We start from the raw sequence: 25,495 nt of genomic DNA, 5'->3' as shown, positions 1-25,495 counted from the left end.
CATTTGAAGAACAAGCTGTACTGGCCTAAGAGCCTTTGCTCTGGTGTCAATGGATCCAAAGTAGGATTCCTACTGCCTGAACTTCAGCGTAATGATTTTGTAGAGAGGACAAGCTGTAAGAGCACAAAGTTCCAAAGTGATAATACCCTCTGCACCGCAAAACAGCATTGGGGATTTAAGGGTATGCTGGTCTGAACTTCAGTTCACAGAACTGGATGAACAGGTCTGCACAAGGCACGAAGAAAAAGGTTATAGCCTACTGCCCTGTTACTCTAGCTCCATAACCCCGGGTCCCTTCAACTTGTGCAGTTTGGTCAACTAACTTCTCCAATACACCTGCAGATATAACAGACATTTTTAAAATATTTCATAAAGAAACATTTCTTTAAAAGATTTCAAAAAACCCCCCTGCTTTCCACACTAAGAAACATATTCATAACCTGAAAATAAACTTATTTAAAAATAGTTACTCAAAAAGACTCTAATGTTTTATACTTTAAATATTGAAACATTGAGGATGAACACAGTCATCTCTGCTTAGTATCAAGAGGCTTAACGGAAATTCTCACTTAATGGGAAAACAATTTTCTATCCCACTACCTCATTTTTTGCAGTAACTCAGTACCACTGTACAGATTTAATATCAGTTGTTATTAATGATTTCCTATTTAATGTCGATATATCACAGACTTCCTGCTTGCAATAGCACTTAGTGTCAGGTACTACATGTGACACCGATAGCTTTTTCAGCCTTTCAGTGAAATGCATTGCATTCATTTATGATTTCATTCAAGTTGTTTTGCTTCAATAAATGACTATTTGAAACAGTAGCTTCAGAGGACAAGATGGAGAAAAGTACTTATTATTAAGCAATTATGCATCTGTAACCATATTTGTAGTTTGAAAACAGTCAGGCAATTTATTGGATAATCCTGTATGGCATCAAAAAATCCCATGACAATATGGAACATGCTTCAGGCTTTGTTGGTTACTCTTACCAGTCTTTGAATTCCACCGCAGAACTAGCACTCTTCATCAGCTGCTCATCCACCCTTGACCCCCCCCCCTACACAAAAGCACTATGATTCAGCAGGATTTCTTCTTTCACAAGGAAGGCAAGAGAAATACCTTCTACCTTTTCAATATTTCCATTGCAGAGGCAACTTGCATTAAGACCCATGCCATATGTGAGCACAAAGCTGGTAAAAGTCTTCATCTGCAATCCTTCCAAGGTATTTTATTCTCAGTATAGTGAGCCTTCCATAATTTAAGTATTTTCAAAGTGATCAGTTTCCAAAAAACAAACAAACAAAAAAACCCACACACCCAAGAAACAACCCACAACTATACAGCTGTTCCAACAACAGCACCAAATTCTGAGTGTGAATGATACAAAAATACTTTATCAAAACAACAGCTTGAAGACATGAACTAATTGGTTGTATTTTATAAAAGCTATATTACAGCCTCAAATATAGAGGCTAAAGTTACAATGGTACTTTAAAAATAAGAACATCGTTAACAGCTTGAGTGTTTCTAAAGCATACAAGAATGAAAAAGACTATTTTGAAGCGCTTCCCAAAACATACAGTCCACCTAAGAATATCACTAAGGACTACATGCAAAAGAATGTGTGTGTCTTCAAATGATATGCAAAGCATTTAGCAGTGAACAGAATTGTGTCATTAAAAGGCACAACTGATTTCACTTTCTCCATAATTCAAGATTTCTGATGTTTGAGAAATGTGAAGCTAAATCCTTGGCCACTTCTTAGAGTGTGATCTTCCCATTTTAGAGCTGTGAATAATGCAGCAAAAGCCAGACTTTCAAAAAGCAGCTCTTTGAGTGCCTAGAGATCCAGGTCGATTCCCCAAGTGGAATAAACAAAACTGCCTGATGCCCAGCTTCCTCTTCTAGTAATATAATGCATTTTAAGAATGAGAGGCTCAATAAATACCAAAATCATTTGGTGTTTTATCGTAAGATTAGTTACTTTGTGACTTAAAAATTGAAGACAGACATTTACACTGGGACATCCCATTCCCCAATTTAAGTGTTGTCTATTAGAACTAAACAATGCTCAGTTATTCAAAGCTTTGGTTTGTTTTTATTATTGTTGCTTAAAATTTTAACATACAGATTCCAAAATTATGCTGAAGAGCAACTTATTCTACGAAGAGCACCATTTTGGGGAATTAAACATCATTCCGTATAAATACAGAAATCAGATTTTGGCTCTGAACTTTTGAGAAATGTAAACAGAATAATGATGTATCAAGACCTATTTAATCAATACATTTAGTCACATACAGAGAAAGCGTACAGCAAGAAACAACACCAGCGAAATGCAGACACAGAGCTATTTGAAGGCAATGGGGTTTAAATGGGAAGAAAACTTGAAGTCTGGCCAACATCACAAAATAGCAGTACAAACCTCTTCCACATAGAGAATTTGTTTTCTTTGTATTCATAATTGCAAGGGACAAATCTGACCTAATCAGACATAACAGAAATCCTGTCATCAACTTCTAGAAGTGACTGATATCTACTTGCTTGAAACTGTAGAACAACAGAGGTTAATATGATGAATCATTCATAGATAATCAGAGAGAATTAAGTGTGCTAGTTCCTTCATTAGCAAATCAATTTTATACTATCACTCTGCATTCAGGGATTCCAGTCTCTCTTTAGATCTACACTGATGATACCACAACAGCATAAATGTGAGCATAAACGTTGGGATAATAATACTAGCAGGATTTTTATAAACTGATTAGACACCGCAAGGGAGGAACAATGCTCTTTTCACTTGAAATCTGTGCATCTTCTCAGTGATCTACAGACACTGAAAAGCAGCAAAGCATGGACTTCAATGAACATTTCAATCACTGCATGGAGAAGGAAGTACACTTCAAAACCCAAACAGGGTATTTCATGGTGCTAAAAACTTATTTCTTCAAATACCAAAGAAATAACAACTTTAGAGCTTTTTGAAGTAATAGAGCCTGTGTTACATTTGGGTGAACAGTCCATTTCAGATCATTTTAATAAGGAAATGCAGTGATATATGAAATTATACAGTTTAAACATATTCAGTTCACTTCATAGCTCTATGATGAGGGGAAGAGATCACTGACTTCTCAATCTTTTGACATGACCTACAGCATCTCCATGGTTCAGAGTAAGCACAAGTCCTTTCACTTCATTCCCATGACAGACCTCAGGTCACGCTTCCAGAGGTGAAGTCACAGGCAACCCATTTAGCTTACGGCCTCAAAACAAGTCACTAAAAACTTAACAAGTCTAAGGGTGCATCCACATTGACATTTGAGTTTAGGTAGGCTTCTGAATGCAATTTTGAAAGAGAAATTAAAGAGCCATTTCTTTTTGCTCTTTATCTCAGTTTATACCACATAATTATCCCAAAGCGCATGAACTCAGCTCCTTTCAGATCAAACTGAACCAAAAAAACCATACTGCAGGAGCACAGCCTGTGTGCTTCAGCTACTAACAGGTGTTCAAAGCAGGGGACCAGACTTAGCAGTAAAACCCTGCAAAACATGGCCAAAGCAGATACCAGGTCCTCAGAACCAACTGCTATGATCTTCAGATTAATTCCTACTGCTGTCAGTGTTTGCTACTTGATAGTATAGAAACAGCAGAAACTTTACCAACTCAGGTGAGGTATACAACACAGACAGCTTCCCTAGCTACAAAATAACTGTTTTAATGAATGGTGGTTGAACCTTGCCTATGGTAACAAGTCTTTGTATCTTAACATCATTTTTCTTCCGTCAGTTTTTTTCAGAAATATTCACATGAGAGGAAAATTATACAGTGATACTAAAGTTAATTCTAAATATTTGAAACACCTTTAAACTGAAATCACAAATGCATTTTGGAGAGAGGGGGTGACTTGCAATCTAATCTGTTTTCTGGTTCTAATAAGTTATTTCTGAAATGAGACAAGTTTAAATCTTTAGGGTTTTCCTCTTTGAGGCTTCTGAGAGGATTTAAACCTGAAATTTAAATTTAAACTGAGTTTAAATTTAGTCACGGAACTGAAGTCAAAGATGCTTCAAGCCACTAGAGTTGTCTTACTGACTTGGAGTTCCTCTTCTGGATTACCACTTGAAGACTCCAAACCTCGCCATGCCATCACAGCCACTGTACGAGTTCATTTTAAAAAGATAAAATAAAAAAAATGAAAGAGTGCCTGTCTGTCCTGTAACAGACTGCCAGAAAGGAGGCCCAAAAAACCACTAGTTATTTCTGACGCTTACCTGAAATAAAAGGTTAGCTCTTCCAAACCCCCCAAATAACAACAACAAAGTTAGTTTGCAATAAAAATTACCTACTATGCAAAGGATTGCACTAAAAATTTTAGAACCAAAGTATCCTGACACCAGGAAAATACAGATCTTCACTTTCACTTCCAGAAGTCATCTGCAGAAGAGTATTACACCTTTATGGAACTGCAGGCAAAAAGCTTAAGACTGCTAAGTTTTCACTCCTGCTGAAGAAGAAAGTTCCTCACAGTGGCTTAAATGGAGTTTGCTGTTATTTTTAGTATTTTAAAAGAATGGCCTGAATGCCATTCTATGTTCAATCACACCTTTTTAGGAATAGATACAAAACTTGAACTTGTATTATATAGACTTTCCTGCGGCTTCTCAGATGATCATTTGGAACTCTGTCTTTTAAAGCTTAAAGACTTAAATCCTTATGACAACATATTGCACATCTCCTTACTAAGTCAGCTTTATTTCTCTTTAGGCACTTATTACATTATATTCTGTGTATACACACACAGAATGCCCTGTTGATTAAACTATAAAATCATACTCTGCTCTTAGTGCTTTAACTGTCTCCGATTCAAGAGATTTTTTTTTTCTTTGGAAAAAATTATAGTCTACCAAATTCCTAAAGACAATAATACAGTTTTGGCAGGGTAAGAATCTTCTGGATGACCATGGAAAGTACGAGATGAGGAAAAGCACAAACCCTTTTTTCTTTCATCCTTCTTTTTTTTCTCCACCCCAAAAGGGCATAAAGTATATACAGTTTTAATATCCCATCACCAAGAGAGTCAGCAATAAAAGCTGTGTCCAATTTCTTTTCACAAAACCAGAATTCTCATACCATATTTAGCTTTTCGGTAACTCTTCTTGCAAGGCTAAGATGTTTTGACTTGGTAAAACACCTTTTTCCAGGACAATTCAAACATGCTTTTAAGTTGATGTAAGTGCGTAAAAACCACTCAAAGTCACTTCCTAAGTTTCATTAAAGCTTAGAAGTGTCTTAATGCATTTTTGATTCCTTTGGCCAACAAAAACATAACAGGATTCACAGCAGTTGCAGTGCAAAGGACAGTAATAATCACCTATGACAGATGACCCTGTGAATAGAAGAGAAATTTTTTCTAGGATTCAAGCACAGTTTTTTCAAATCTTCCCTAAAGGCCATCTTGTCATTCTGGTTAATTTTGTGATTGCCTCCTCCTAGCTGCTATTGTGTACTTCAGCTACCATAAACCTAAGAAGGGTCGGAGAACCAAAAGGGTTACTAAACCTTGAAAATTATTCTCTCCTTTTCTTCATTTTTACCACATGAGGTCTGTGAGACAGTGTTTTTATTTCACTTCAGAAAGATTAGCTTTCCATTTACTACACAGATAAGCTTTTCTTTTATGTTGGCATACGACATGGTCAACCTTTTGGTTTATTTCCAGTCTGATGTTAAAAATAGCACTTTGTTCCTTTGGTTATTTGGTTAAGGAGGTCACACCATTAATCATAAAGGGAGACAGGCAACTTAATTAACATTGGCCTTTTGTGTACTCACCTATTTCCTAAGCAATGCACAAGTCTTCTCTACATCAAGAGACACAACGTGAAATAATGAATAAGCTAGCTGCCAATGATCTTTACATGTGTGGCATTACACTAATATACCTCTCCATCAAAAGCATGTTGTTAAGTAAATGGAGTATTCTCTTGTTCTCTCAAAACAGAGACCTGCACTTCTCCCTCTAGGCATACGGTGACAGGACTTTAAATCTGCACAGCTCATCAGCACTACGCTTACTTGCGCCAGTTAAGGACCTGGCTCTTAAGGGCAGGTACACCATAATGAGCAGACATTAGGGCTTTCTTTCCTCTTCACACTTTAGACCGAAGTTTTGCAAAGGAAAAAACTGTCAGTTAGCTCCAATTTCCGTCCTAAGTATTTTTAGGCTTCCACTAAACTAGTTATACCCACTATGTGGCAAAGTGAAAATATATTTCCTAACTGTAAATTTAAAACCAGTATGAAGTTCCAAGTTAAAAGGTGTAAAAACACATGAACTATTGACAATGAAAGGAAACTTAAGTTTTTTTCTTTTTTCTTCTTTTTCTTTTTAAAGTATTTTTTAAGAATATGTCATGCCAGTAAGTATACAGGCTAAGAGAGAAGGTGCTGTACTACAATGAACTACTTACATTTTTAAGGTTATAAAATGGTTCAGTTGCAACTATGGAGAGCAAGCTCTCTTTTAGAAGAAGGGTGTTTTTTTTTTTTTTTTTTTTTAATTTATTTACTGATTTAGTAAAAGACTTCTTGTCTCTGCCAAGGAACGGACCTATAGCCAAAGATGGCTGCCCAAGAATGATGTCTGCAGGCAAGAACTTTAACAGCAGGACCTAAGGTGCCCTTACATAGCCATCTTTATATTAGCCCCTTATATAGCCATCCTTCCAAGCCTGGTGAGAGGAACAGAAAATGGGTGTTCTGGGACTAGCACAGGGCATGAGAAAAAGAGATTGCATTATTACTTCCAACCCTACAACAGACTGTGAGACCACATGGCTCTAATCTTAAGACACAAATGGGATGTGGTCAGCTTGTTTTCTGTACTCCATTTAGGTTCAAACCAGACACAGTGGAGACTCAAGTCCAGCACAACATACAGCTAACAAAAAGGTTGCTAAATGGTACTTTGTTGAACAAGGACAATCGCGCACAAGCACGTACACACAATTCTCTTGTAATAATTACATCTGAAAAACCAAAGCAGCCAACACTTCAGAGAAAAAGGAAGGATCGTTATTTTCACTTATTTTCACATAAAAACAGATGAGCTGTGAAAGACATCTCCTTGTACATGATCGTTTTAAATTGCATTAATTAGTCATAAGTATAAAACTCTACCCCAAGCCTTCTCAGAAGTATAGCACTATTTATAGTACAATTCAGGAACTACTTCACTTCATCGAGTGCCTAGTGGGAGAACAGAAATGGCAATGTTAAGAAGACATGTTATACTGTGGTTTATTTACTCATATCAAAATGTATACAAGGACTCTGGCAATAAGAAATGCATAAAAAGGGGATGTTAATGATTAACCTAACTCCAGAAAAACAGAAGTACAATTCACAACAAAACATTACCAGGTTAACAGGTTACAGGCAACAAAATGTTACCTGTAGCCAGGTTTGGTATTTCCTTAACATTCCTCACAAATAAATAAATGTTTAGATTCTGCAGCCTAGAGTCATTACCAGGAAAGCTGATCAACAAATGCTAAGACATTAGCAAAGCTAAACTCATGGAGCCTGTGAACGTGAGGCCCTTAAGACCCCTTTGAGAGATGTCATTCCATAAGTAAAACATATGGTACAATACAGTTATGCAGACATGTTCACTAAGCTAAATGAGCAACCTTTTATTAATATTGTACATTGACACTTTTAGCACACACTAGTGTAAGTACACCTAAAAACCTGAAACATTTTAAAAGTTACCTCCCAAAAAAGCACTCTCTGTGTACACTAGTTACCAGGGCAGAAAACAGCACACTCTTCAGGGAGAGGTGACCACGTTCCTTATCTTTCTAAACACAAACTTCTTCTCTGCATTGATACACTTTATTATCACGAGATGGCTTTCCTGTTGAACGTCTTATGTTAAGCCCAAAGATGATTAAACTACAAAGTATTCTGTGCAAAGGGATGGTCCATGCCATTCAGAAAATCTGTAACAGTGAGACAAACCCACTCAAAATGGGAAAAAAACAACAACAAAAAACCACACACACAGCCACAAACCACACACAACACACCACTAAAAAGCTTTTCAGTCAAAGCTGAAGAAAAACAATAACGAGAACAATTCTGTTTTGGAAACGAACCACCACATCAGCTTACAGTGTCTTCTTTTAAAAAGAAGAGTAACCTCACCCTATTTTCATCATGATGAAGCACTGAAACATCTAGTTTGTGCACCTTGTGTTAACTTCAGTCTGCTGTTCACCTGAACTCCACAGTCACTTGCCACAGAGAAACTCTGAACTGGAATTATGCTCCGACAGTTCTGAAAATAACTGCATTAATAGGGCCTCCCCTTCCTCCCCCTTATTTTTGTATTATTTCATCTACTTGAATTTACGTCACATGCCCATGATCTGAAAAATATTTTCCACACATTTACTTTCTTAAAGTCCTGTCCTTCCAAAGATGCCCTGCTTCGCCTTTGCACACTGTAATGACACAGGCATACCTGAAGATTCAATTAAGCAGAGGCAAATTTGGATTCTCAGTTCTGGAGTGACACCTCTTAATTGGGTAAAATTGCAGAGACCCCTAAGGCCATTGTCATGTATTTGTGTGTATATATAAATATACACACACATGTCATGTCATTTGTGTATATATATATATATATGTGTGTGTGTGCATGTGCATACACATATATAGTCTGTGTTTAAATATATGTATTATATATCATATGTTGTGTGTATGTACACATACACATATATATCATATAAAAAAATAGTGTGCCCTGTTTGCATATTCATTTATAAAGTTTATTCTCAAACTGGAATTCACTGGAATTATTCTGTTAAATTCCTTGATCAATCTTTCTAGACTAAAAAGCCACCACCAACCAAAAAACACACCTATCCACAGAGCTTCTTCATTTGCAAGTTTCTCACATTTTCAGAGGGAGAATACCAGAAAGCAGAACCACTGGAGTATTTCACCTGTAGGTCATCAAGTCAAATCCAGGTCAAGCCCACAGCATGTCACAAAGCTGTTACTCTCTTCTAGATGTTCAGTGACCTATGGAGAACGAGCTGAGTTCTGCTCCTACTGGACAGGTGTCTACATGACCAAACCATAATTTGTCATTAATATGCACCCTTATTATAGCCTAAGCAATCTGATGGAAGACTGAATGAGCAAGGAGGCTGAACTTGACTCTTCCATGGCAGGTTATAAGTTTCAGTCCAGGACTCAGTCATACCATTAGAGCAATACAGAAAAATATACAAGAAAGCAAGATTAAGACACTGTTTCCATCACTGAAGAAATACAGTGAAGTGTAAAGAGTATGTGTGGGGTCAGGGACAGCAGAACTTCATAGAGGAAAAGTACACAAGCATAAAAGACATTGACAGTATGACAAAAACACTTGAAGAAGAATACACTATATCGTATTTGCTAGTAGAGCTATACCAAGGCAACTACTTTGGTAAACTTTCCCCTTGGGGCAATAGCTAATGTGAGGGGGAAAAAATATATATTTTGTGGATATAACTTATGTAGTATAAAGCCTTGGTGTAACTATATTTCATAAGTATTTGTGTTCAACAGTTAAGTGAGTTTTGCAGAAATACACACATGCTTTCTTAAATGACACTGCCATGCCAACAATGTTATTGAGTGAAAATCAGGTCGCATATTCTAGAGGCTTGGTACTTCTGATAAACAGGTTGATTTTTTAATCTATAGTTATCCCTTCCCAAAGGCCTCTGGATGGCTAAGCAGAGCTAAAAGTACAGTTTTAATTAAAATTTGCACAAATACCAAATCAATGCAACTGAAACATACTCACTTGAAGCAGAAATCTGTTCTTATTATTTAAGCTCTCTTTACTCAGATTTATTCTGATGATCATTTCATAAGGCGTTTTTTAAAGCGGATCTTAATGTTGAACTTGTTTGCTTGAAAGAATAAGCCCTGTACTATTAGCGTTTTTGTATTCCCAAACAGACTTTAACAGCAGAAGACCTTTATACTATTTTACTGAACAGTTTATCTAATAACCATAACATGCTGTACTTTTATACTTCTCCACAGAATATGGAATATGCACAGAAGAACACAGGTCTGTCTTGAGCCTTCATTTTTTCCTGGGTTTCAGTTTAAGTACATCAATCTAGAGAAGGAAACACTAGAGCAACCAGGAGAAAAGGTGTCGTTTGTGATGACAGTTTCTAAGAGATGTTAATGCCTCAGTCTCAGAATTAAATGCAACAGCACATTGATCTGGATTGTTGGCATCTTTCCCAGATGACAAAGCATTATCTGCACCTTAACCATTAATAGGAAAACATTATCCAGCAACACAACCTACATGGTTCCAATTCCCTGCCCAGGTCTGAACCCCAATTTCACAATTTCTTAAATAACAAGTTCCTAAATAACACCTTGACATCAGATATCATTAGAAGACATGCTAGGAGCCTGATAAATGGCTAGGTTGTTGGATAACGTCCATGTGAAGGATGACAGAAGGATCTTATTTCCAATAAGCACAACATTTCTTAAAATACAGTAATGTAAATAATAAAACCTGTGATTTACGATCAGAGTCTCAGACCAGACACTGAACAGAGGAAGGACAGTTCCTACCCTAGAAGTTTGCAATCTATATAATGCACAGCACCATATAATAACAGCAGAGCAAAAAAACCCATTAACTTGTAAATTTGTCAGTGACCTGGACTAGAAGACAGAACACTCCCTCAGCAATTTTGCAGGTGACACCATATTGGGCTACTGGTTGATACAGCCGAGGGCAAGGCTGCTATTCAGGGGAGTCTCAACAAACTGGAGAACTATGCCTTCAGGAACCTCACAACAAAAGTAAAGTCCTGCACCTGGGATGGAAATGCCCCTGCATCAGTCCAGCCCCAGGCTGCATGGCTGGGCAGCAGCTCTGAAAAGCTGGAAGGTCCTGGTAGACAAGTCAAACAGGAGTCAGCATGCCCATGCTGTGAAGAAGTTTAACCGTGTGCTGGGTTGCATTGCCAAGAACATATCCAGCAGATCAAGGGAAGCGGTTTTTTCCCCCCATCTACTTAGCGCTGGTGAGGTGGCATCTGGAAATAATATGTATTGTTTTGGGGTCCTCAGTACAAAAGAGGGATGCCAACTGTAGAGAGTGCAGCAACAGGTCACCAAGATGGTAAGAGCGCTGGAGACATAAGGAGAGACTAAGGGAACAAGTTTGGGTAGTCTGGAAAAGAGAAAGTAAAAGGGAGTCCAATTGCAGTCTTCTACTACCTAACACGGGATAGAGAAGATCCTTCTCAGATGTGCACAAAGAAAAGAGCAGCAGCACAAACTGGAAACACAACTGGACCTAAGGAAATAATTCTTCTCAATGAGACTGGTTAATCAAGTCATCTAAGGAGGCTGTAGAGTTTCCATCCTCGGGTTATTTCAACACATGGCTGGATCAGGCCAAGTTGTTCAGGGCCTTACTTTGCAGGAGGTATGACTAGAGGACTCCCAGAGATGCTTTTGACCTAAACTACCCATTATTTTAAGTTACTTGCTTTTGTTCAAGAAGTCCCTAACACCGCAGTCTGTTCCCATCAATCAATGCCAAGAAGTTAACCAATACTGGCATGCATGCTGAGCAATATTTTAGTTTATCGTCAGCCTACAAACTGACAAGTCTTTATAACTCTTGCTGCACAAGGCAGTTTTAAGGAGGTACTTGAATGAAGAGGCTTTCCAGATGCTTACAGATTCCTCCCACTGTGCAGAACAGCACAACGAAAACAATTGCACCAGTGCAAAGAAGCTACTAAAGAAAAAAAGTTAATTTTCATATTCACTGATAGGAAGGGAATATAAGGAGAAAGCCAATGGAGGAATATAAAGACAGAATGACTTGATCAAGCTCCTGTAGGAGCATAAGAATTGTATTCAAACAAATTGGGAATATGGACAAAATTGAGACAAGCACACAGATAAGAATTTTAGGAGCACGTCTCAGTAGGAAAGGCTGCAATTTAGAGTTTTTCTGCAGAAAAGATCTGCAACACCTGAATAGAATACCATGACTTTTTATTTTTAATTAAAATATACAACTACTAATTATGAAAATACTTTACTTGAGCTTAGTGGCCTCACTGAATAGTTCATCCTTCTCGTTAAATGCAAATGTATATTAAGAAGCTTGCCTGGCGGGCCACACACAGCTTATTTGCATTATGACTTTTAGTACATTTTTTAAATGCTACTTCCAGACACTGGGCTAACACAGAATATTAGTGACCATACGGCACAGTGTTCCAATTATTAAAGGGATGACTGAGGTGAAAAAATGAACACCAAATGATTTAGACTTTAAACTTTAATATATAAACCTGCTGGAAGATGTGAGAATTAATAAATTACCTTAAGCTTCTAATTAGCATGTTCTGCAACTGCTCTTGTGTGTCTTAGTGAGCTTTGGATAGGGATTCATGTTTATCTGAGCACAGTAACTGAGCAAACAGTGCATGGGAAAGGCTAGAATAGCCCAAGCTTGAAGTATTCATAATTCAGCACTGATCTTCCACAGGTAGAATAGCAATTCAGTTTGCTTTCTGTATCAAGAAACATGCTGACAAATAACGCTTTGTCAAAACAACAGATGGAACAGATAGAACAAAGTCAGCAAGAAAAGTGAAGGAAAAACAAAGGGTAATAGTGTTTTTACTTCAATATTCCATTTCTTTCAAAGCATTGGTAAGTTCCATTCAGGCTGGCTACCTCCAACTCTTACAGGAAGAGTCAAGCAACTGGCCACCATTTCTGGGCATCTCTATGGAAGTCTGGACAGGTGCTGACAAGTCACTTACTCCTTCGGATAGCATCTTTAAGCTTTCACTTGACCATCCGTAAAATTAAACAAGGCTCAAGCCTTTTTTCACTGCCAGTTATAAGAATTACTTAAGACAGATCCATGACTTTGCCACTCTTTTAGAGGTCTTCCTCTCTACACAGAGAAACAGAGGACAGACATGCATGAGATATTTAGCTTCCAGATTCTCCATGTGATATGTTTATTTTCCACTTTCCAGCTTAATTAGCTGTAAGCCTTAATGGTTAGTCTCTTAGTCTCTCACGCTTTTTCTAATACGATTGTGCAAAACTTGAGATTTTGGGTCTCAAATGCTTCAGTAATAACAATGCATGCAAACAAGCACTCTGGTTGGATATTTCTTAAATTCTGCTGGCTAGGCAAAATGGTCACAGAATTTTACATTTAAGAGTTAAAAAAGAGAGAGAGAAATGCATGTTATTAATTTTGAATTGACAAATAAAGATCAAATGGTACTAGGAAAGTTGTCTTAACAAGTCACTGGAGGGAAGAAAGAAAGAAGTTGATGAACCACATCATCCCAGTGGTTCTAAACCAGAGGGAGGAAAAAGGCAAACATCCCTGCCCCTTAGGGACAGAATGCTATTTCCATGAATTAAGCAAGATGCAACAAAGTAAACTCCACGAAATGCCAGAGATTGATCTAATCTACTTTATTCACACTGGCTACTTAAGGAGGGATCATTCTCACGGCAAGTTCTGTAAGCAGAGCACACCTATGTTTGCAGTCATCTTAAGGTAGCTTTAAGGACAACCTGGAAATCCTTAGTCCTCTCCTACACAAGCCTTCCTCCAGAATCACCCTGTTCTTGAAAGTAATGATATATACTCAGTTCAGCTGAACAGCAAAATAAGTTCTTCTGCTGCTTTAGATCATTCCTTTAATCATATCACTTTTTATTTTTCCAGCCTGCTAATCTGAGTTCCTCCAGCAGCACACCAAACACACTGAAACAAGTTTACATAAAGATAGTTTGTTTTTCTTCCTTCTCATCTGCACACTACTAGTACAGTACCTACACTTATTTCTGAAACCATACTATAGTGACCTACTGCCCAACTATCAGTGTTCAGTAAAAGTCATTTGTAAGCTGGAATACAAATATTACATTGTGATAAAGCCCAGTTTTATAAAGCCCTGTGTTGATAATGGGTGAATTCTCATATATACTACAGCCTGCAAGCCATATTAGTCTTCTGGTAAATCATGAGAGCTCCCTTTGAGATAAACAATATCATCTGTAAGTTAAATTGGTAAATGTCTTGCTTTATTGCTAGAAAAATCTGAAATATGTTAAGTACATTACAAATACAGTGAATAATTCATAAACAATGTCTCTGCAAAAAAAAAAAAGCTATATTGTCACTCTATATTCTGAGCTGAACAAAGACTCCTAACCAAGTTTACTGCTTTTTATTTTACTAGCCATACAGAGCAACCTAATAAAAAAAATAAAAACCAAAAAAACCAGAATTTAATACCGGGGGGGGGTGGGGGGGGGTGGAGTGGGTGGAATGGGACGCACACACAAATGCATAATAAGTGAGATTCCATTAATTTAGTACTAACCAGTAACTTATTTTCTTCTCCATGTAATTTAAATGTAGTATGTGGTTAGAAGTCAGTAAGATCACCATTCTTTAATTTGATTTTCTATAATGACAATATTTTACATCCTTATCATCTTCTAAATTAAGATAGAGGAGTATAAACAGCTCATCCAGTTCAATTACCCAAGGAGCTAAAACATGAAAATTTAAGCAAGTTTTTTTTTTTCCCCAAATAATTTATCAATGAAAATACAAATTTGAAAGCTAGCTTTCTGCTAGGACACTTGTAACATGCCATTTTTCAGTGATATCCAATACTGCACATTTTCCATTACTCAGCATGAATGCACTGCAGCTCTTCAGTCACCTCCTTCCTTCCTTAAGGGTGACGAAGCATTTCTGTAAACCACTGCCTACCTCCCCTGGTTTAGACCCCTGGTTTAAAAAACAGGGTACTAATCCGGTCACTTATGAAAGCTTTGTCACAGTCAGAATCCATTCCCTCTCCTCATCCTGTTGGGACATGTGTGAAAGTGCATCGAGATTTGAAGGTGTTGCAGCTGAACATCAGTCAGGGTAACCGAGCTTGAAAAGAACAGCAGCCTCCATCCAAGAGACAGAAACAGGCATTGAACTCCAATTTCTCGGCCACTGGATGAAACAAACAGGAGACAACGAAATGAAAACTGTTGGTTTGCCTAGAAAAGAAGAGGGAGCAATACTGCAAAAGAAAGACGGATGCAGAAAATGAAAACAGCAGGAGAGACCCAAAACTTCAAAGGTGGAGCACCTAAAGAGCTGGCTGGAAGAAAGAGGCTTCTAACTGTCAGCAAAACCTGTCTATCACTGTTAAATTTCTATGATGGTCAAGAAAATCGAATTTTACCTAAGTTTTTTGAAAATAAAGGGCACTGCTTCCAATAGATATCTCACTTCATCATCCTTCCCTCTCAACCTGGTAAAAACAACACAAGCTACCCAAGATGTTTACTATCTACTCAGATCAAAATGATCGATAGTATTTTATTGTATTAATTCACTTTTCCCAAGCATGAGAAGATGTTCCTCACTTTATCTCTCCCCTCATGCTACCTGGTCTCCAGCCCAAATGAACTTAATATAACTATGTAAAATACATTTTCGTTACCCCAAAACTGAAAGTAGTAACATAAATATATTCATAATTTCAGAGCTCATTCTTTACACGGATGAATCAGGCATATGACAGTAACAACATGTTCTATAAGTTACAGTAAAAGTCTATACACATGTAGCTCCAACACTACTTAAAAGCACTGCAAAGCTTGTTGCAAAAAAAACAAAGTACTTGAGGCATTTCAGCACCTTTTGAAGCATGCGGTATTCACAATGCCATAGAATAAAAAGCATCTTCAGTGAGGAAGCGCTGGTTGAATGAAACCCCTTAGATCTCTTGTGCCTCAAACAACAGAAAAACATCTCATTCCTTCAGTAGGAACTACAATGAAATAACAGGAGAATGACAGAAAAACACGCAACATTTGGAGAGACTTTATGAAGTCAGCCTCTGTGAAGCTGTATTAAAAAGATCCAACGAATACCAGAACATGGCTAATTTCTTGTTAGGTTCCATATTTAGGAAAGGACAGAAATTGCTGTTCAAGTTCTCAACGGCTTAAGAAGAGTTTCCTAGTCTTTGCATCAAAGTATTTTCAAATGGAAGTTTACTATTTTTCATCCCAAGAATCCTCTGTTGTGGACATGTCTCATTCATAGACATAAAAATATTTAAAGTTTTAGAATATACCATACAGGAAGGAAAAATATTCAGCTACATTATACAAAAGTTAAGGACAAAAACAGCATAATGTTGTTTCCCCTATAGAACTTCACTGAAACATAAACAAAAAAGACATTTTGTTATTAAAACACAGATGATTCTTCATTTTTAATGTTTGCTATACCAGGGTGTATGCTCAGACAGTTCTGTGAACCACACCCAGGTATGATAAGGAAAACTGGGCAAGCCACTAAGCTATAACTAAAAAAAAAAAATGAGGCAAAATAGTATTCTTTTATTAGATCTCTACTGAATTACACTGACAGACATCCTACATCTTCCAAAGTGCAAACATTTCCCCAAACAGAAAATGAAATATTGGAAGAAACAACAGTACCAATTGATTCATTAACTATTGCTGTGCAGAACTGAGGATAAAGCAGTTATTAATCTGAAACTCATGTACATCAGATGGCTGCAATAAAAGCGTGTCACAAAGATGCCTTTAGCAACATACTGAAGCTGTTAAGTCATACAAATTAAACCACTGATCTTGAGAAGCACAAGCTTTCTATCATGTGTGTCTTTTTTTTTTAAGCAACTTTTCTTTCCTTTTTGCTCTTACAAATATATATAAAGCAATAATAGCACGTGGCTAGATGATACCAACAGAAGGTCATATCTTGTAGTCACTCTCATGCAAGCCAAACTACTGCTTTGAGAATTTATCCCCAAAACCAAGAATATAGGGCCATGTCAAACAACAGCAAGTTTCCACACTTTTAGAGAACATTTCTTCTACAGTCATCTTTGGCACCAAAGTGTTGGTAATTCTGGACTGGAGAGTAACCACCAAAATGCATACATGTATAACATGCTGAAAAAAAAAAAAATACATAAATAAAAGGAATTTGAGCTATCAAAACCCTACAAAAACCATACTGGCTCTTCACTGCCTTCTTCACATCCTTTATTTATAACATTTATAAAAAGAAGCAAGTTTTCCTTTACCTAACTCACCCAGTAAGCATAGGTGTAAATCCTGTTTCGCATCACCAAAACTCCATGCAAGAGTCTTATATGTTAACTGCTCTGGCCAGCCACTCACATGATGTACATCAGTTTACTTCTACAGAGCTCAGAGGACACCATGTAAAGCTCTAGTTAGACCATGACACAGTCATAGTATAAGATAAACACTATATTCCCTACACAGCAGCATCTAGTGTAATCTAACATTCACCACGCATTTAAGGTGAAATTTGAATCTCAAAAAAACCCATATATACACACACATCAGTTGAAAAGCATACAACCTCCTCCTTTCAGGGCAAACAATCTTCAAAGCTGATGAACTGAAGAGGACAAAGTCTTCTGTCCCACCCCAGAACCTGCCATTTCCATTTGTCCCCAAATTAGTAATTTTATACTGTCATTAGAGTTTAAAGCTAGCTAATTCAAGTTGGTTTAAAAAAAAAGTAAAATAAAAAACACACCCTCCCCCACACAAGTGAAATTCAGACCTACTTTGTCTTCCACACAAAAACTGAAGTTTATAGAGACTTCAGAGTAAAGCCAGACCGTATTTGCCTGCATTTACTAAAAGACCTGCCTGTGAAATGCCGCACGTCTTGTGAAACCAGCAATCTACGAGTGACACTTTTGCAGGAGACAAGCATATGTGATGCTTCATTATTAAAGGAATCTGAACCTGAGCACTGTCTCTCTAGAGAAGCTTAGGACATATTTTGTATTTCAAATTTGCTCATTTCTGCAGTGCTACTCACTTGAGCGAGACTAGGAAGACTCTATTTTATACCAATGACATAATCATTTATCTCTGCCAAACACTGCAATATGACAATGGTTTGTGATAAGGACTTAAACTAATATGCAGAATCACCTCCACAAGTGGCAAGGAATATTAAAGATCATATCTTACTGACAGCTTCTCATCTAGGGACTGGAGTACACAAGGAATTGGAGGCTAATCCCCAGTGCGTATCATAGCATATTGCCACTTTTGCCCTCTACATCTGTCTCGTGGAACTGATTCAGAGAGCAATTACAGCTGAGATAAGCCTTTTCTGGAATACATGCAATTAATTCTCCTGTAAAAAGGGGGGAAGAAGCCTGACACTTTAATAATGTGTAAGTACCCCTAATCTATTTCTTTTCTGTTCTTAAAGTTTCCTAAATACATGAAAGAAAGAGGATTTGAAAGTACATACAACTGCTTGTTCTTATGTAAATCATCCAGGGGTCTGTAATATTCCATCATAAAATAGCCAACATGAAATAGCATCACAAAACACTAGAGTGTACAGTAAGTGGGGAATTAGTGTAAAGATGAATCTAGAATACACTTTTTTGCACTTAAGGATTATTATTTTTTCCAAAGAGAAGTTACATGCTTTTTTTGAATTTTGAAAACAGGCTGGTCTAATCAACATTCCTCTTTTTCCTATCAATTCCAAAAATGGTATTTATCATGAGCTTATTAATTTATTTTTCCAAATCTCACTCCTGGCCTGTCATAACAGCAATAAAAAACCCCACACTATGATTCTAGGACTGTACATTTCAACGAATCTATATTGGTGTAACTACATTTTGAGGTGATTTTTATACTTAACCCAAGTGTCTTTCATAAACAGCTCATCAGCACGACTCAAGAGCATCTCAGGCGGTTACACTACAAAGCTAGAAAGCAAGTACTCAAGTACTCATCTTCATGATACTTAAAAACAGCACCAATTGGTTAACTGCACATTAGTAAAATCAACCTACAGAAGAGCTAAGCTGGCCATCTTTCTGCCCTCCAGGGACTTCCAAGCTGTATTTTTTAATTTTTTTTTAATTATTTAACCTAGGTTTTGGATGATGAGGTAAAACTTCTGTGTGATTCACAAAGATAAAACAGATCAAAAATATCTTGGTTATTTTTTGATGAGCCAATTCCAGAATATCTAGTTTAACATCTAGAAGTTAAAGCATTAACTTCTACAGCTTGAGGTAAAGGTCCCTCGGCCAGCACTGTACCTAGCTAGTCCATAAAACAGGGAGGGGGGGGAAAAAAAACCTACAAAGTTTGATGAACAGCCACTTTCGCAACAGAAAACCATCTCCCACAGCTGTGCTATAAGGGCAATTCATTACTTGACTTAACTTTGCCTCTAGTTTTACTCAGAATACACCAAAAATGCCTCACTATTTTTTTCATTTCAATGGGACAACACACAACTGAAGTTTTGCAAGTACATCAAAGCTGACAGAATAATGTTGTTAACACTCATTTTTCAGTATTAATGTAGCTGTATGAGCGACAGCAGCAGAATAAACATTACTGTAGGCACCAGTTATTTTTGTCACCATGAAAATATTCGCTGCTTGCAATAGTTTTAGTAATCACAGTGAAAGAGATTTAAAAATATAAACAGAAGCCACTCCAGGGCAGAGCTGGGTAGGAAACGTTTCAGATTTCAAATATCTTTCTCTGTCTAATCAAAGCAGGTTTCATTTATTTTATTTGTTTTGGGGGGAAGAAAAAACCCCACAAAACAAGCACAGGAGAACAACTCCTTTTAGCAAACACTGAGTTAATGGACTCACTTTGTTTCCTTGATTCTCTGGATACACGGATATTTTTACCAAGGAGGTCAGGAGAGCTGGCCAGGCACTACTGGAGCAAGTCCAGCGAAGGGCTACAGAGATGATTAGGGGACTGGAGCATCTCTCTTATGAGGAAAGGCTGAGAGAGCTGGGCCTGTTTAGCTTGGAGAAGAGAAGGCTGAGAGGAGATCTTATCAACGTGTACAAGTATCTGAAGGGAGGGTGTCGAGAGGATGGGACCAGACTCTCTTTCAATGGTGCCGAGCAACAGGACGCGAGGCAATGGGCACAAACTGAAACACAGACACTTCCATCTGAACATGAGGAAAAACTTCTTCACTGTGAGGGTGACAGAGCACTGGAACAGGTTGCCCAGAGAGGTGGTGGAGTCTCCTTCTCCGGAGATATTCAAAACCCGCCTGGACGCGATCCTGTGCAATGTGCTCTAGGTGACCCTGCTTGAGCAGGGGGGTTGGACTAGATGATCTCCAGAGGTCCCTTCCAACCTCAGCCGTTCTGTGATTCTGTGAGAGGAAGCAATGCTTGTCCCAGAGCAATGGGCAGCCTGTACACTCAAGCACCCAACGGGATATTTGGGCTCAAACTTTCAGTTCCTGCTCAAGTTCACCATTTTCAAGCAGCTTTGCAGCAGTTTGGGATATCAAACATCCTAGAGGCCAAACTCTCCGCCAATTCCTGAAACTCCTATTTTTCAGGAAACAATGAGGTAACAGAGAAAGTAGCTCCACTGCTCCATCTACCCACACTTTATTTCTCCAAAGAAGACAGGTAGTTTTTGTTACTAAGAGCATCAACCCAATATTTTTCATTAAAAAACAAAAATAATTCCTTACCATTTTTTCCCCCGCAAGTTTTTCTTTGCTTGCTCAGAGATAGGCAAGGTCTCCTCACGTTTTGCCTTTCCTACCCAGACCTCATAGCTGAGCACCCAACTCTCTGTTTTCAGTCCTCAAAATGGAGGTTCCCCCCCCCCCCCCCTTTAAGGGCTACAAACCAATTAGGGGCAAGACGAGCTGCAGGTGCTCTGCAGCACAGTTGCACCTGGCAGCCCACTTTCAGCCAGTAAACTCAAACTCCACCAAGGTTTTCTACCCTCAGCACTATTCATGACCTCCTTCTTTATGTACCCAAGTGTAGTAGAAATCCTTTTTAAAAAGTGAAAATCACTGGGCGAGTGAGAAAGGAGCAGCAACTAGAGCAGTAGAGGAAACAAATCCCCTAAAGAGCCAAAGTTCACACAAAGTTCGCTTTAGGTTAGCTGCAGGGCCCTGGAGAAAGGCTAATTAACCAGGTGTTTCATATCTACATGCGAGTAACCCACTTAGAGACCATGAGGAAAGCACAGATTTTCACATACACCTTCCACAAAGTACAAAGCTGACCCAATTTGATTATTATGTTAAAATTCTACCTCTGATCTTTGCATCACGATGCAAAGATTTTAAAACATGCAAGCTGTATTTGCAACTATTAAATTATCCTACTCAGAGGGATGATGAACACATATTGGCCCAAGATTCAAGAATAAAGAAGGAAGTTACCTAACAAGTACCATGTCTGCAACATATTGCAGCTAGTTTCCAAGACGTTTTATCAGCCAGAAACGACAGTTGCACTGATTTGCTTTAAGCATTCACGCTCCTAATATTGACCACCTCATGAACATATAAATAACCATCGCTGTTCGGATTTGCAAATTATCAAAGCATGCGGTTTTCATCAATATTTGTCCAACACTACAGAAGCGAAGAAAAAAGTATTTTAACCGCACTTTTCAGCTGTGATTTTAAGCCTCCTTTTCTTCTAGCAGCTCTAAAGAGAGACTGTGCTTTCCCTGGGCAGGCCGTGGCACGTAGCTGCTCAGCAGTACCTCAGCCACCATGAGTGCTACCAGAAAGAGCACGTGAGGACCGCCAAAAAAGGCAAAAAAAAGGCAGTCGTGGGGCTGCGCCAGGCAGCGGCGTGTTGCCTAATGGCCGAGGGGCGAGCACGCGCCCGACGGGGCTCGGGGGGACCGTGATGGGCAGTAGGGGAACAGCAGGGGCATCTGGCAGCTCTTACAGCTGCTAACACACAAAAAAAACCCACACCTCCCCAACAAAACCCCAGAGTTTTCCGAAGTAGCATAGCAGGAGATACACAATAGAGTTAAAAAAATACATAGAAGCCCAAAGCCTGGATGCTGATGCCATACTTACGCATCTCACGCCCAATGTTCTTTTTCTTCCCCCAGTGCGCATCCACTACATTTTTTTTAGTAGGGTTCATAGCCTCAGTCTAGCTTCTGCGATGTTAGTCTCCCTCTCTTGCTTTATTTGGATCAATAAGAGTAAGTGAGATATGCTGAGTCCTTTCAAAACTTAATTTAAAATGACTAAATGCGCTCTCAAGAATCCTGCCTGTACTCTTTTTAACAAGTCCTAGAGTGTCAGTCCTGAAGTCAGTTTTAATCCATGATACTCATTTTAACTCTCATGGAAACCCTTATTTCATGACCCTATGATGATAGACTTTTCTGCCTATTAAGGAATACAAACACCAAATTCCCTGTGCGACTTTTTCTGCAGCTGACATATGCATAGATGCACTCTGACAACAGTTAACAGTAAATGAGCTACAGCTCACTGTATCAATACAGGATAATTTTACAGTGACAAAGTTGTCAACCAGTTAATAGCATATGTTCTGAACTAGGCTGATATAAAATTAATGCTCCAGGAGTGTGCAGAAGCTCGATGTTCCCTGTATCCCATTTTGTCATTTAATTTTAGATAATAATTACATAATACATCATTTCTTAATGTAGCCAAATATGAAACAAAGACTATTGATGACCTGTGTTTATTTTGCAGATGTTAATATATCAAAGGCATCTTTCATCAGTGAGCAGCACTACATTTTCCCCATGCAACTTCAGATTTAGTTATGGCTGCTGACGTAAAAATATACTGGTATTTCTGGTTAGTAAGAAAGACATGCAGTGCAACTTTGCCATGGTCATGGCTAGCTGCACTTGAGAACCTTTCTGGTCTCTCAGATGAGTCTGACACTGCCCAGCCAGCTTAGCAAAATTTCTCTCTGGTTTGGATGAGTGGGCCTGAATTCATTCTGCCCAAGTTTTGACCTGGTCACCAAGTGTGAGACCGAAAGGCACAAAAAGCACCTGAGCTAGATCAGAAAATTAAGTTCTGGTTAAGGAAACAACCCCACCTCCAGAAGGGTGCTTACACAACATCTTTAGTGCCTGCACATCTCTAAGTGCCATAGCAGCAAGCGTACAAGCCTTAAGCACAGGCTGAACTTCTTCCTGAATGTGGTGACCCAAACGCGTACTTGCATGCTTTCTCCATGCAGTTTTTAATCAAGTTCTCTCTTTGTGACGAGAGGAGCAGAAAAATTCTCCATCCTTCAATTTTTTATACAATTAAGAATATTGAAGACATACTGTTTTGATCATGTTCCATCACAAATGGATTTTTAAAATTATTTTAGCAGTCTTAATAGTGCAACAGAAAACATTTTATGGGTTTGGGTTTTTTAATTGATAGATCACATATTTTGCCTCACTCTGCCATTTGGGGGTAATATGCCTAAGCCCAGAATGGTAGTACTGAAGCCTTGCTAGGTAATATAGGGAAAAATTCAGTAAACGTGAGAATATCTTTTTAATTAAAAACACATCTATTTAAGAGAAAAAGAGTAGTTCATTTTCTACCAGACAGTTTTGTAGCTGCGAAAGGTAGCTCATGGGAGAAATGTTCACAAATCACCAGAATGTGTGCATAGCCCTTCAAGATTTCTGGCACATGCTGAGCAGAGCATACAGTGCTGTGCTCTTCCTCCACCACTGATTAATGCCACTTTCACACTGCAAGACAATCTCTTATCTTGAGTCACCAAATCACAGTCAACACAATCTCTTAAAACAAACTCTACTAGCAGTGCATTTAGATAGCACCCATTTCAGAGGCTGACAAGTCCCTAGAAAGGTACAGTCAAGCGTTATCAGTGTTAATCTGAATGATTAACATAGCCTTAGGATAGTCATTCTGCAGCAGGTGTGAAATTGTATTTATTTAGTTTCTGGTATTGGTGAATGACATTGTCAGGTAAATGAACTACAAAAAATATATATATATATTTCCTGCTTACCAGCTCCTCCCGAAGTTGGGCTATGAGTTCATCTCTCTCCTTCAGCTGCAGCTTCAGCACAGAGCATTCATCTCTTATTACATCCTACAAAAACATCAAAAGAGATGTTATAATAGGCTTAACGCTTTTACTTTGCTCTTGACAAGAAAAGGCTGTTCCAAACAGTGTGAGATAATTACATTCAAGTAATGAAACTCAGTTCTCCTTTGTCATGTGTGATCTTTTTAATAACATAGTCTAAGTTACAGTACAAACAAATTAATGCATCCAAAGACACTACATAGAAATGTGAATAGCTCCCTGCACAGAAGTCCATTTTGTTATTTTCTGATTCTTTTAATCCTTTTTATTAAAGTTCCTATGCGGTCACTTCTTTTCCAGTTAAGGAACATCTATGAAATGTCATAATTTTACTCACACAAAACAACTTTAGAGAAATACCAACTTAGAAGCATTACTGTGGAGCTCTCAATCTTAGGATAAAAAAGAAAGCATAATAGACCATCACAGGAAAAGCATAGCGCCCTTCCCATGCATACATCTTTTTCTCACATCAGCCAAACAACAGTAATTCATATATTAGCTGGATGGAGGAAAGAAAATAGTTATTACTCTGTCAGTTAGTGATACATCCATAGTGCTAACTATAACTCAAATTGATGTGCATGAAAAATACCAAAATAGCTAAGGCTGTAGCCAAACCCAAATCCATGAGACAATCTGCGAGCTGCCCCCCCTCCCCGAGATTTTGTGGGTTCATGTAAATCTAACCGCCTTCTTTGGAGAAGAATTATCAATCACATATTTTTGTGTGTTTTTCTGGTAAATATCCAAGAGGGGAAACTCAAATGAAATCACCAAATTGCTGAAGACTAAAAAACCAACCAACCAGCCAACCAAAAAAACACAAATTGATGGCACAACTGTAAATGAAGAACTATACCATTATATCCTTCTAGCAGAGAGACATAACTACAAAGTTCGGGCAATTTGCTGGCTTGGAGTTTCCCCAAAGAAAATAAACTATACAACAAGGAAATATAGTGATATTTGCACCACAGTTTCATCCTTAGTTTCAAAATGTCTTATAAGAAAATTGCACCTATAGCAAACATTAGCTAACAAGTACAAAAGTGTAAAATTTATTTGAGCCATGAAGAGCTCAGGGGGTTCAGAAGTGCATAACCAGTGTGATAAACTTGAACTCTGTCAGTGCTAATGTGTTTGCAACTCTAAATAAATATACAAAGATACAAAGATATAAATATGAGGTTTCCTTCTAGGTTTTATTAGTAGAGTCCATTTTTCCTCAGTTAAATGTTCAGTTACAGTAATTACCTTTAAAGGCAATTATATTGCTTATCTTCTGCTTTGAATTGGAAGAGGAAACAAAATATTCACATATAAAACCCAAAATATCAACAGCCACAATAAAAAGAGATATTCCATTTCTGGCAGACAGATAATGAACATGC

At 38.0% G+C, this 25,495-nt stretch overlaps 1 protein-coding gene across 4 annotated transcripts in view; it reads right to left on the bottom strand.

Moving 5' to 3' along the window:
- CCSER1 (coiled-coil serine rich protein 1) overlaps positions 1 to 25,495 on the bottom strand; it is a 724,845-nt gene that overhangs the window by 303,957 nt on the left and 395,393 nt on the right. For all 4 annotated transcript variants that reach the window (XM_067297075.1, XM_067297076.1, XM_067297077.1 and 1 more), the window contains exon 8: positions 24,021 to 24,104. In XM_067297075.1, coding sequence (XP_067153176.1) covers positions 24,021 to 24,104 — 84 coding nt within the window. The remainder of the gene's footprint in view (positions 1 to 24,020; positions 24,105 to 25,495) is intronic.

This window comes from Apteryx mantelli, chromosome 5, assembly GCF_036417845.1.
Source record: "Apteryx mantelli isolate bAptMan1 chromosome 5, bAptMan1.hap1, whole genome shotgun sequence".
NCBI lineage: Eukaryota > Metazoa > Chordata > Aves > Apterygiformes > Apterygidae > Apteryx > Apteryx mantelli.
The sequence above is the reverse complement of the archived record's forward strand: the minus strand, read 5'-3'. Positions and strand labels throughout refer to the sequence as shown.